The sequence below is a fragment of the Oculina patagonica genome, chromosome 2 (assembly GCF_052425735.1).
Source record: "Oculina patagonica isolate OP01 chromosome 2, crgOcupat, whole genome shotgun sequence".
NCBI lineage: Eukaryota > Metazoa > Cnidaria > Anthozoa > Scleractinia > Oculinidae > Oculina > Oculina patagonica.
The window spans coordinates 28,417,913-28,432,208 of NC_135759.1; the positions used below are offsets into that span (position 1 = coordinate 28,417,913).

Consider the following 14,296-nt stretch of genomic DNA (forward strand, 5'->3'; position numbering starts at 1 on the left):
CTAATAAATGTTAAGAACTAAAGCATTTAAAAAGCAATCATGAGGACTTACATTTTCCATGTCGTCGATTTCCAAACAGTCGATATCCTCATGCAGTCGTGTGAACGTTTTGATTTGCAGCGTGACTAAGAAACTGCAGCGGCGTTCGCACAAGATGGCGGGAAACTCACTTCTTCCCACCATTTCATCGAAGGATGTGAATTTGTAAGTTTCGGACCGCGTGGAACTCAACTAAATCGCTTAATTTATCGCCTTTCGGATTTTCCCTCGCCGGAGGTTTGGTCAGAATACAAAAAGAACGAAAACGATGTCTCTCGCCGATCGACTTTCGCGCCATATTTACGATCGGCTAGATTGTAGATTGTTACCTCCACGATTTACATCTAATACCGGGCTCTATGCTGCAAAAGTTTTGAATAAGTCTGCAAGGCAACTCATTCGAAACACCACACCGATTTGTAGTCTCAGAAAGCGAAGGTTCGAACACTTTGTGATGAGATGACTCACGCACATGCCGCCATTCTATCTCACCCTTGTTTCCCGTATTATTAGTTAGATATTCACACCGCATGATCATCTTCCATAAATGTCCAGATTATCTGGTCTTTTTCATTTACTCACGCCGTGACATTTGCGACACCACAATTACCGCAAAGTACACGGTCACGACAGATCGCTAAAACCACTTAACACTACTGACCGGAAATTACCGTAAAGTTCCGTGTATAAGCCGCACCTTTTTTCTCTAAGTTCAAGTCAAAAATCGGGGGTGCGGCTTATCTACGGAAACATCTCTATTCGAAGTTCTCAACGGCCTAATTAATATTCATAAAAAACTTTTCAAGACGTCACTGAACAAACAAATAACAACCTGAAAACTTTGTTGTTGTTCACTGCCTTTTAGTTCTTCTGCAAAGCTGTTTGCGGTGAAGCCTGCCGGTCACTTCGAAGCATGTCTTTCCGCCGCGTGCGAGAAAGCCCCGGGGCCCGGGGAGAAAGCACCAAGTTAAACGAAAGTACTCACAAGAAAATTGGCCAACCGCTTCGCTTTTTTATTGACCTTCACAGCAAATGAATCTTTTGGATTATCAAACTCCTTTTCTGCATGAAGTTTTTATCCTGCTGCGGGTAGCAGTTTCCAAAATCTTTGAAAACATGGTTTCTTCTGAAGAAAGTGCGGCCATCTTGTTTTTAATGCCCAGACTCCTCTCTACATTTCAAAGCTTGGCTACTAAGCATTCATCATTCGCGTACGGTTCATACGAATTACAAGTGTTTCAGGAGTGTTTACAAGTGATAATCTCGAAAAAATGATGTCAAGAGAGCATCCAAGTTTAAGATATTGTGAACTCAAACTAAAAAGGAGGTATGACAAGTGAAATTTCGCTTTCGTAAGACTTAATTTATATTAAACAATGCAACAACTGCAGTGTCAGTGTTTTGAAACCGTGCTTGTTTGCCCTTGTTTGTTTACCAATAGAACTTCACTTGAACTTCAAACTTTATTGTCTGTACATATTTTTTCCGAAATTTGACCATCCAAATCGGGGGTGCGGCTTATCTACGGGTGCGGCTTATACACGGAACTTTACGGTACAACCCATACCCTGCTGCGGATTTCAAAGTTGCAAGAAGCTCGTCATGTACATTGGCAGGGGTTTCATTAAAATTTGAAGAAGGAAGGCACCAAAAGGAGAGTAGGTGGGCAGAAAAGAACACAACGAAGTAAATTTCTTTATGTTAGATTTGAAAGTAGGCAGGTACTGACTCTTGTGTATCCTGGAACTGGTACCTGGGTCCCACCTGCTTGGGTGTCCTATGTCATAGTTTAAAATAAATAATTTCAGGTCAAAATGATTTTAAACTAGTTTCATTTGAACTTTCCTTTGATCCAGATTTATCATCATTATCCTTGAACAAAGACTTGTTTTAAAACTTGTTATTTTGACCTGATTTTTTTAAGCTACACCATTTCTTTTAAAACACACAGGACCAAAAACAATGCACTTAACAGATTTAGGTGTGTCACACTGAGCATGTTGGTCATGTGAGGTATTAACCCACCCACTCTCCTGTTTTGTTTTTCCTATGTTTCCCAACTCACCAGTTCAGATAAGTTTTGTTTGTTAACATCTGCTAACTTTCCAGTCACAAATGCATTCCATCTTTCACGAACTTTCTCTGGCAAGTCTGAAAGTCAACATCAATCAATACATTTCTCTGGACTGGAATGGAATAAAAAGTTATTGGACTAATAATAACTGTTGACATAGGTGCTGCAAGGCATGGTGCTGCAACAATAGGATTTTGGATTCTAGATACAGAAGTCGAACAGAGTGGTTTAAGGTTTAATTATGCTTCGTCATGCTGAAGTGTCATGTTAAATTGGATGCTGTCTTTGGAATACTGAGAAATAGTTGGCTTAAGCTAATAAAATTCTGCATTCATTCAAACGTTCATCATGAATACTTATTAAACTGCTTAGGGCTGTCATTAAGGACCCTAACCCGTAGCACCTGCTACGACTGAGTTCACTCGATGTTACGGGTGAAGATGTCAATTTGTGTTATGTTACACTTGTGTACAGAGCGAAATGCTATGAGTAATAACTTCAATGAAATACAAGAGCCTCAAAGTTAATAGTAAAATCTTGTAACAGGCCCATAGGGTGGATTCTTTTGAGGGGGGTTCTTTTATTTTTTGGGAGGTATTTTTAGCGCTGGAGGCGCTAACACAAGTGCCGAAGGCGCGCCTCTAGGGGCGTTTGGGGGCATGCCCCCAGGAAATTTTGCAAATTTAGGTTCTCTCAAGTGCCATTTCCTGCATTTTGACATCATTTCTGAGGTGGAATGCATTTTCCTTTAATATTAGCTCTTCGGAAAATAATTTTTATTCTAAGCAAATTCTGAAATGTTCAGAAATGAGTGTGTGCATTTAGAGACAGATACAACGTAGAATCATTAAATTTGTTATGTACTATATTTCAGCCATAATCACCACATACCGGTATAAACTCAAACACAGCCAATGTAAACTCCATTGTACCTGAAGAAGGCTGGTTTGGTCAGCCGAAATATAGTACATAACAAATTTAATCATTCTACGTGGTATCTGTCTCTGCTTTTAAATTCAGTTTTCTATATGTCAAACCGATTAGATCACTATTGATCCAACGTATACCGGTAGGATATTGTAGACGGTTGCTTGCTTGAACATTTAATGTGCATTTAGACAGTTTTCAAAACACAAATATGAAAATTACATGCAGGGTGGATGAGTGGACAAGAAATTGAAAGAATGATGAATTATCTGATATGTTATACAATTATGTCTTTTAGAAACAACTACTGAACATGTTCCATGTCTTAGCAAGTACAAAATATCCCTTTGTTCCTGGGGGTAATTCTCTAACTTTCAGAAATTTTGGTAAGGATTTTTTTGCAATGCTTGCCGCGGGCGCAACGACAAGGATGGAAAGCAATAGGAACATCAATGAACCAATCCAAAAGAATAGAACTTCTCATTATAGTGCCAAAATGTTGCGGCTTCCTCCGATAATCCTGGCAAGGAAGGTAGTCGTCTGTGTAATCGACTGGTCCCAGTCTTTTTGTTTTGTGTATCTTTTCAACCTACCAAAAATGCCGACTTCAAAAATTTCAGGAGGTTCGTTCGAACCCCTTGAACCCCCCCCCCCACCCTACGGGCCTGTCTTGTAATATTGTAGAAGAATGTGGGACATGGTGCAAGGAAACCTAGTGAGCAGCAAGTGAGTCTGGACAAAGGGAATACTCTGATTTTAACAAGAGGCATTGATAAGTGCAACCAGCCCTTACTCCGACTCATGTGCTGTGGTTTAAATTTGTTTCTGGTTTAAATTTTGTCAAACCAGTTTGATTTATATTTTCCTTTGTTTGAAATTATGATAATGAATATGAAACAAAAGAAAATAAAGATCATCTGGTTTGAAAAATTTAAACCAAAAACAAATTTAAACCACATGATATGTATGTATTGACCAATGACTCACCAGCAAATATTGCATCAAGAGTAGCTTTGTTTTTTCCTTTCTCTACACTTTGAACAATACTGTTTGCCACATTTGTCAAATGACCCATATATCCTTTATGTTGGTTGGCCTGACCACTAGATGAAACAAGACAAGAAAAAAGGTACTTCAATACCGTCGCTTGTATCTAAGTGTGAACACGTGCCCCCGAAACATGATCTAATTGGCATGGATGCTCATCAAACATTTGAAGTTTAACAGATCAGACCATAACGCAAACTTTCGCACTCAAAATGCTAACCATAAACACTGAGTGCGGGCAAAAATTTAAACTAGAATGGATTCAAGTGAGCCTGCAAATGCATATCAACACAGATCAGGTTCAATTTTTCGGGAGAAGTCTCTATATTGCCTTTCCATCATTTTGAAATTGGAATGCGTTGAACTTTCAGTGCAAAAGTTGCTGTTACAGTCTGCCAGCTAGTCTTCAAACTTCAAACATTTGCAGAAGTTAAAAGAAAATATTCCAGACTTTATTCACATCCCCTTTGTTATAGAGTCAGATTCTTTAATATGGACACTTAAAGGACAGAGCACTGTCTGTGCTACAGAGTTGTCCGTAAGGAGAGATTAGACTGTAATTCTATTGATCATGGGAACCTTGTTTTTATCGACATTTTGCTTGTTTACAAGCGAAATGAAAAGATATAGTGAGGAAGCTTGTCACCCTTGGACCAAATTCCGCACATTTTTGTTAAAGTCTCAAGGGACTGTAGTGCATCAACACTTGCGATCTTGTATATAAAAACGTGACTTGTCAAATTTACAAACGTTATATAACAATTAAAAACATGAGTAGCCCAAATCTTACGTGACATAACCAATTAAGAATGTGAGGGGTTCAGCACTCGAAGGCAACGAAGTTTAAAATGATTAAGAATGCAAATTTGTACTGGTACAAGTCTTTAGGCGCTAATATTAATTTAACCTAAAATGATTAACAATGCAAATTTGTACTGGTACAAGTCTTTCACACACTAAAACGTTGCTAATAGTTAACCAAAGGGAACTCATTTCGTGACAATTGATTATTTCTGCTGAGTTGCACAATTTAGAATTGCAACATCATTCAATGCAGGTGTGAAGTGATATTTACAAGTGTTTTTGTAGCCTGTTGTGATATTACTTCCGGTGGAAGCAGTAAACGCTAAAAGTTTTTGCTTCTGTTCAGAAGTTAATGCATTGCCATTAGAAAAAAAAAACAGCAACTGTTTTACTGGAAATGTAGCCATTAGAAATGGCATGTGTAGCCGTAAGGTAAAGAATAACGCGAGGAGAAGCGGCTTTTGGCAATATCCAAACGAAGATTCACTTCTCAATGTGGGGTTAAGATTGCGTGACGAGACAAAAGGTAACTCTGTCGTGTGTAACCTTTATCGGGAACCCTGCATTAAGCCGAGTAGAAATCTTTCTAACTCGAAAGGAAACAACTATTTCGATTAAAGGCAAGCGTCAAAGTTTACTATTTTAAACCAAGCCAAAGTATATGAGTCGCAAAGCACCCAGCCGTCGCGACTGACAAATACAGCATTTCCTCCGTGAAAATAAAAAAAAAAAAAATGCTTGAACTGAAAGACGTTTGAATTCTTCCATGATATGTTTGAACAACAATGCCCAGGATAAACCTTCTACTCATACTTCATGCAAAATAGTTGATATCTCGAAGAGATCTTTGATTTTTTTTTTGTGATAAGAAACAGGAGAAGATAGCCAGACAGTAATGCAGGACTTTGTTGCCCTGCTGATCAAGTTTTACATCAACTGGGCAGTTTCACAAGATGACAATCTACACTGTCTTCCAGCAATTCAGGAGCAAACATTTTTGGACAATTGAACCTTTTTACTTACTTTTCTGAATCAAGATCCTCCCACTCCTGGAGTATCCTTTGTATAATTTGACAATCTTTAAATAACTGTCAGAGAAAAAACAAACAAACAAACAGTGAAAAAAATGACAGTGTTTCAGGGCCGTAACCAGACCTTTGCCATAGACAAGGCAAGATCTTGCTACTGGGTTCTGGGGGCATACCCTCCGGAAAATTTTGAAATCTAGAAGCCAGGAATCTCTTTCAGGGTCATTTTTCATGAGGTATTTCTTGAGAAAAATCAATCTTGTTCAACTGGGGATTGTTTTCCCAACAAAACATATTTTGTTTTTAATTTTGGGTAAAAATTTAGATGAGGCAAGTGCCTCGTCTTGCCTCTTGCTAGTTACGGCCCTGTGTTTATAACACATTGTTGGTTCTGTCTGTCTGTCTTGAGAGACATGAAATATCAGAGTTTTCAAAGTTTTCAAAGCAATTCCTACAACATCAACACAAAATGTCCTGCGCAAACTTACAACATCAACTAAAGGAGTACACTGTTCCCCATCTTCTTCAGTTGGGGGATTGTTTAAAACTGTGGTTATACACTTCTCCACTTGGGTATGGAGAAAATTATTCCATGAATACTTGAAAAATAACTCCTGCAAACCAGATTGAAAGAAAAAAAATGTTGTCAACAAACTTGAATGATCCTGGCCGCTTGTACAATCAAATAACTAGTTGAGCAATGGGTAGAATTTGAACATGAAACACAATTAAGAAGGTGGCATTACAAGTATCTGAAGCAACAGCATGCAATAATACAGAAAAACCAAGAAAGAAAGGAAATCACCTACATGTATATATACACCATATCAATAACAAAATGGAGGAAACAAAAGTTACACTGTAGGTTACAGATGCACTACTGCAATCTGCAAGTACAGTTTAGCTGGTTTACTACACTACTAGCTGTTCAAATATATATATAATTTTTGCATTATAATAATATAAATGTTGTACAAACACATGTAACATCAAAGGAAATCATAAATTGTTTTCTTGAATAGAAAATACAAATTAGGCAATAAAAGCATAAATTTGCAACAAGGATGATCACATTTGGGTAAGATACCAATTACAGTCTTCCTGATCAGAACTTGAAATCTGAACACAAAAGTTCTTGATGTGCACCACCCACAACAGACAATAAGTCCTTTAATACAAATTGTACATGTTGTGGTTTAAATTTACCTTTGGTTTAAATTTTTTCAAACCAGTTTGATTTTTATTTCCTTTTGTTTCAGATTATGATAATGAATATGAGACAATGAAAAAAAAAATTACACTAGCCGTTTGAAACATTTTAAAGCAAAGAGAGATGTTTGATTTGGATACATACCCATAAAACTTTTAGAGTTCCTAGTTTAGCTAGCTCGGCATTTATTGTATCACTATTAGTGGCTAATATAGCAGCCACCAACTTGGAGGCTTGAAGTCGAGCATTCCCAAGGGGAGGGTCTAAAGTTCCTATTGTTGTCAGCATTGGCTTCATCTGAGAAGGAAAAAAACAATGACTGTGATTTACGTACATTTGTAAAAGAAACTAAGGGTACTTTTCATTAGTTAGAACTGGCCAGCCGGTCCAGTGGTTTTGAATATGAAATAGACCCTTTTCCATGAGATTTTCCCACAAATACACCACAACAGTATATAATATTTATAATGCATTGACTGATTTGACAGGAAATATCTGACTAACAACAGAATTCTGTTCTCGAATATACTGGTCTGGCTAGCCAGTTATGGCAAAAGGAAAGCGCCCTAAGAGGAGTTATTTGCACAGTAGAATATGGCCAATAGACCAGTCGACACATCATTTATGACTACCAAACTGTGTGGGTCACTTTTTTGGCCAAAACAAAAGCATGTTTAGATCTTGTTACAGGGCTGCAAATAATTGTATCATGTATTTTAACACAACAGTGGCAGTAGCTTAATGTAGAGAAGTATTCCTTCTCAGAATAATTTTACATACACGTAACAGGTACAGGGCTGCAAATATTTTTTTCACTTGAAAGGAAATATGTCTCACTAAGACACCATCTTGGTCGGACAAAACAAAATTGTGGTCGGACAGAGTTTTATTCATCGTTGCTGTAAAATGATTTACGATCAAAAAATTGTCCCGACATCATGTCCGACCACACTTGGGATTTTGTTGGACATTAGCAAATTTTGGATGGCCAATGTCCGATGACCGACTGTTATTTGCAGCTCTGTTGTTAACACAGCCATCTCATTAAAACATTCAGATTTTGCTGACCATTCTGGGTTTTACTCCAAGTTTCTAGTATTAAAGGATACATTTACCGAATCGAAATGAAACAGAACAACAAGCATTAAAATTAATATTGGTACAAAAAGGGCTGTTGATGAATCTAAAAATATTAATGAAATGGTAAAGAAAAAACTACTGACTTACTGGAGGTGGATCTACTAGAAGCTGGTGGAAGTCTTTAAGTCGTGGAGTTAAAGCTGCTAATGTAGCACTGACCCCTGCAAAATAGGTACCACAGAATAAGATAAATTAATTTGAAAAAAACAACATTTTTTTCATAATTTAAGGACCTTTAATCTAAAGACTAATTACAACAATGTAAAAAATAATAATAAAATGAGATTGGCAATTTATTTTTAATCTTTCATAAATAGAAAACTAAGAAGGATATAAAATAATGTTTTGTACCCTGTGCAAGTCTTTCTGCATCCAACGCTGTCATTGGTTCTTCTCCCTCTCCACTGTGAATAAAAAATAATCACAATGTTAAAAGGATAATTAAATGATTGTTTAATGGGGTACAAGTGATTTTATATGGCAGCAGAACCTACAGTTGATCTGCTCTCAACGTACCAACACTTGCCAACACAACGCACAAGTTATGCTAACAACGCAATGCATAACTCAGTTGGTAGAGCAACGCACTGGCATCGTAGAGGTCATGGGTTTGAATCTTGTTATAACGTTGAAATTGTGTTCAGGCTAAAAAAGCAATCGCTTAAATTGCTTTTATACTGCAAAGATCATTTCAATCATTTCATGTTTCTACCACAGTTCTCATCATATGTCTTTCACAAATTCACTAAACCAAAAAAAAAATTCACACAAAAAATCTTCAGTTTAAATTTTTGTGCTTTAGCAAAAAAAAAAAGCATTTAGTGTGACAACAAAATACCAAGATCAGACCTTCCTTTCCTGACTTCCAAGAGTGTGAGTAAAACAGAGATTCCATTGACTAGTGCTACATCAGGATGAAGTTGAGCATCACGAAGCATATGATCCAATAGCTCTGACACAGTCTCCCTCCTGAACAGAAGCAACAACTAATAATTAGTTGGAGAGTTTTCAATTGAGTGTTTAAAACCAAAAGAAATTATTTTTTTACTTTTTTTTTTGTTTCCCCACCCTTTTTTAAATAAATATTTAAAAGAATTCAAAAAGAAGAAAAAATAAAAAGAAAACGGAAAAAAAAGAAGGGGGAGGAAAGGGAAGGTGGCAAAAAGAGGGGGGGGAGGGGGGGGGGAAAAAAAAAAAACTATTAGTAATTATTGCAAATAATTGTAAAAGCAACAATATACAACACCATTTGAAAACTGCAGGAGACTTCTCAGCTACTAGTCCATTAAATAGGCTAGGCGGAAACAATTTAAGTAATCTCAACTTGATCATACCGTTGAACTGCATCTAGTAAAGGATCTTGATCAGCATTCTCTTGGAGTTGCGACATGTGATCTCTACTGAGACGGATAACATCGCACAGGCTTTGTGCGGCATTGCAGCTTCTCTGCAAAATCAACAGTACTTATATTGGTGTTTGTTTTCAGTTCACACAAGACAAAATCTCTAACGTTTCCAAAGTGGTACTTTCATCTTCACTCCCCTGTTATTTTAGCTGACCTGGCCAGCCAGACAAGCTTCATGCAGAATAACAGATTAAAGATATTAACCCTAAATATTATTTTAAACAATTTGTGATGATTCATCAAGAATTAGAACCCTAAACGAAACATGTTTCAAAACCTTCAAATTAACATGAAAGAAAAAATTTTCAGTCTTCCACCAGTTCTATTAACATTTATTTATATCAAAAAACAGTTCTTTATAAAAATGAAACCAGTCTGCAATGATTTGACAAATGCGTAGCTAGAACCATTTCCTGATAATAAAAGAAAAAGCTTAATGAACTTACCTCTTCATCGATTTCAGGGTCAATTAAAGAAACCAACCTCTCCACTAATTTTTGACTATTTAACCACTAAAAAACAAAGAAAACAAGGGAAATGAACCAATACCAAAAAATTAATATGACAAAAGTGGTGAGCTGCACAGATGTTGGGCAAATGCAGAAAAATGCACAAAGTGGCACATACGGTAAACCCATGTTGAGAGGGTCACTTGACACAAAACATAAAAATAAAACAGTTTACAACTGTGATACCAGAATAAAAACACTGAAATTACAAACTTAACAGTAAGCTTTACCTCAAGTAAGTCTTGCCGCAGTTGTGGTGATTCGACACTGGTAATTAACCGAAGGAGTAAATCCATTACGGCGGATGTCCCAAGGTGTTTCACAATGGCATTTACAAAATCTTCTTTACTTTTTAAGTACTCTAGCATCTAAAAAAGAATTAAAATAGAAAACCTCAGAAGGTTTCCTCCACTTCTAGAACTTATTTCACTAAATTAAAACTCTAAGCCAATTGACGTATTGGAGGGTAAGTGCCGTAAAAGTAGCAATAGAGGAATCAAGGGCAGCAGTCTCCTTAGCAGCAAGGTCACCATGGCAACCAAGCCACAGCCCACCTCAAGGCACCTGTCAACACAACACTGAAAAACCAGTTTGTGGAATGAATACTAACCAGAGAATGCGGGCAGGAGGGAGGGAAACAGAGCGAGCAAGCTTACTGCAAGCAATGAAAGCAAAACACATGGCAGTGCCCCTGCAAACCTCCCCTCCCCTCCCCTCCCATACTGTTGGTGAAACCGTTGCATTGGGTTGTTTTTAACCTTGCCTTTGTTCCATTTAGCCTCATCTAAACTTCATTTAGCCTCATTAAATAAGTTTACCATCCTCTGACACACAGAAAAGCATACTCACCAAAGACGTCTTCCTACTTATAAGAACTCCCATAACTTTACTGAAGAAACTGAAAGTGAATTATATTCAATGTTAACAATATACATGTACTTTTAAAAGCTGAAATGTATTTGGAACTGTTGAAAAACTAAAATCTTTTTTGGGGAGCTTGGTCAAGTTAATTTTAATATATTTTATTAATTTTATTCTCAGATTTGTAAAGCACTATTGGATATTTTCAGAAATGGGGTTCCAGAAATTATTGTTTATTATTTGTATTACCATATAGGCCCTTGGAAAATTAAAAATAAAACCTTTAAAATACAAGTTGGAAGAAAATGGTAAAATGAGTTAAAAAACTAATAAAAATCTAAAACACAGTCTTTAAAAATTACAACAGAGCTGTTAAACAATCTGAATAATTTCTCACCTTGCTAGTAAGGGATTAAGTGGAGGCTCAGATTCCATAAATGACCAGATTTTGTTGAGTAGTTCCTGAAAAAGAAACAACAAGTTGTCCAAAGTAAAGTAATGATGGGGTTTTGGTATGATTTTTATGCAAGTTGTAAGGGTACCAGGCAACTCTTCCAATGCCTAAATTAATAAATAGTTATCACACATGACATCTGTGCCACTTTTTTGCATTTTACTAAATACCCGCAGTACCATAAATGGGGTGTTAGTTTAGCTTAAAACTACTAAGCAAACGTTTGAGAAGCTAATAGCCATGGATACCTAGATTGTATTTGAACTGAACAGCTGTTTTGGACTTATCTGTATCAATTTGGTGAAGCACAACTCTTATTACTTTATTTTGAAAATGTTTTTGTAACCCATGTTGGTTGCCATGGCAGATGAAAAAGTTTAGCTGCAGAAAAATAATTAACTTGTGATCAAGTGCAGACCACAGATGTGACTCCATCAATCTTATAATAACCTTTTGACTTGCAAGCTTCCATCTTAGATTTGAGGAAACATTTGATAGATGTTTTATTATGTTTGTTTTTCTTTTACTCAGGGTTGTCAAAATGATTTGAAGTAGCAGGAGATATTTTGATAGTAGACGGCACTGGGGGCCAGAGGCCCCCCATCATGTGGGGGGTCTGGGGACCGGAGAGGTCCCCAGCGAGGTACAGGGGCAGCACCCCTGTTGGGGGTCCAGGATGCGAAGCCCTCAGGAGCAAAATGGATTTGAGGTTTTTACACTAGTTAGCTGAAATTGCCTCTCCTCAAAGCAATTCTATCAATTATAAGTCCCACTTTCTCCAATATCATGAGCTCAGAACTGACCTACTAGCATTCGGAGTAGCCGACCCAGTATTCAGAATAGCCGGTGAAATGCGCCGGTTGCCAGCTTATTTTGACAACCCTGTTACTGCAAGAATGTGACAAAAAATCTTGACACCAACAATAACCACCACAAACCACTGAGTCCACAAGAAATTTAACTTACTGCTTCTTCCCCACAATACATAAATTTACTACCTTGTAAAAAACAACAAGCCTACCTCGTTGTTTGTTAACTTGTCAATAATTGCATACACATCAGCTGTTAATACTTCACAGGCAGTGTTGGGATGTCTGCAACAAAGAACAAGTTCACATCATATTGAGGTACAAGGTTTTGAAATAATTAGATTAGATACCTTATTTAATGTCAAATGCACAGGTAGTGGTCTCCCTATCTTCCTCTTACATGTATGCATTGAATGGCATGATACGGACTAATAATAATAATAATAATAATAATAATAATAATAATAATAATAATATCATAAATTAAGAACTTTGCTCAGAGAGTGTGCAAAGAAGTTAGTCTCTGTAGCCTGGAGCTAGTGGATGTTGCAGTTGGGGTAGTGAACTTAATCCTTCACCTGCCTGACGGGCAAGTGAAAGATGATAAGCATCGTGCTTAGGAGAAATTTTTGGGCTAGTTAAAATGACTTTTGAGCTAGTATATCCCAGCTTGAAAATTCAATTTCTTTGTACCCTGTCAGGGATGCAAAACAGCAACTCTTGCAGAAATTAATTCAAAGTGCTGTGATATATCTACACACAGACCACAGGATATCCTGGCTTACTTGTATTTAAGACATTCCTCTTTATTTTCATCTGGTGGTTGCAGAACCAGGTTTACTAGTTCCTCCATGATCTCTGGTCTAAGAAAACTGAAAATTCAAGCAAACAAGAATAAATTAGGTGTTTCTCATGTCAACAAATTACATTTCAAACGTCTTCATCTCAAATAACTTATAATGTTACACATTAGTATACACCACACAAGTGAATACCGAGTGCTTTTCACGCGCGTTGATTGATTAACTCGGAGGTGATTAGCAAAGTACTATTCACCTCCGAGCAGCTAAAGAGAAACAAACAGCCTTCGCTTGTCACTTTGTTTACCAAAAGTGACATTTTAGTCTGCTAGTTATTCAACTTGTGTGGTATATACTAAAACAATTATTTACCTCAGTGTCAGTGAATGGGGTGGATATTTACCTCGCTGTTTCGCGGCTCGGTAAATATCCACCACTATTCAACTCCACTTCAATGAATAATTGTTAATTATTGCATTGCATTGTTATCATAATAGATAACAACACCAACATATCGGAGAGGCTTCCCTTGAAATACAGGAGATTTTTCTGCATTAGTGGCTGTTTATTTTGGCTAAAACGTTGAAAAGCTGCTCCGCCTCTGAACAATGTTATGACTCTGATAAGTACTGGGTTGACATCACAAGTTGGTTAGTGCCCAGTCTCTCAATTTCTCCTTTAAGGCCCATTTACACAGGCGACTTTTATTTGATTTTTGTTGTGCTTTCCAATGCAACTTTCCTTGCACTTGAGCTGACAATATAAAAATTGCAAGTACAAGCTAGTGGCTATTTTGTCGCCGCGATATCACAGAGGTTTCAAACATGTTCGAAACCTCTGCAATATTACAGAGACAAAATCACTGCCAGTTTACACTTGCGACTTTCATCGCAAGATCAAGCATGACAAAAGCTGTATTGGAAAGTGCGACAAAAATCACATCAAAAATCACCTGTGTAAACCAGCCTTTTTTGTATTCAATATGGCAGAAAAGGACTTTCTTGGAGATTTTTGTGGGCTGATGAAATACTGATCAAACACTGATTATGCTTTATCTTTTTTGCAAAATGTCTCATCTTTATAGATAAAAAATATTTTTTGACATTCATGCACATTGACAAAAGGTAATGTGCAATTTTAATTGTGCCTTTAAACCATGATGACATTATAAACTGCAATTTAAAGATT

General features: G+C 37.0%; 1 protein-coding gene across 1 annotated transcript in view; it reads right to left on the reverse strand.

The window, feature by feature from the left end:
* Positions 1–14,296, reverse strand: part of LOC144643928 (serine/threonine-protein phosphatase 6 regulatory subunit 3-like) — a 30,792-nt gene that overhangs the window by 14,870 nt on the left and 1,626 nt on the right. Inside the window, exons 3-17 of the mRNA XM_078503325.1 lie at positions 13,094–13,180; positions 12,521–12,593; positions 11,443–11,507; positions 11,034–11,082; positions 10,415–10,552; positions 10,122–10,187; positions 9,604–9,716; positions 9,119–9,238; positions 8,621–8,673; positions 8,357–8,430; positions 7,274–7,426; positions 6,408–6,533; positions 5,915–5,979; positions 4,028–4,143; positions 2,105–2,190 (exon numbers count right to left, since the gene is read on the reverse strand). Of these exons, the coding sequence (XP_078359451.1) occupies positions 2,105–2,190; positions 4,028–4,143; positions 5,915–5,979; positions 6,408–6,533; positions 7,274–7,426; positions 8,357–8,430; positions 8,621–8,673; positions 9,119–9,238; positions 9,604–9,716; positions 10,122–10,187; positions 10,415–10,552; positions 11,034–11,082; positions 11,443–11,507; positions 12,521–12,593; positions 13,094–13,180 (1,384 nt within the window). The remainder of the gene's footprint in view (positions 1–2,104; positions 2,191–4,027; positions 4,144–5,914; positions 5,980–6,407; positions 6,534–7,273; positions 7,427–8,356; positions 8,431–8,620; positions 8,674–9,118; positions 9,239–9,603; positions 9,717–10,121; positions 10,188–10,414; positions 10,553–11,033; positions 11,083–11,442; positions 11,508–12,520; positions 12,594–13,093; positions 13,181–14,296) is intronic.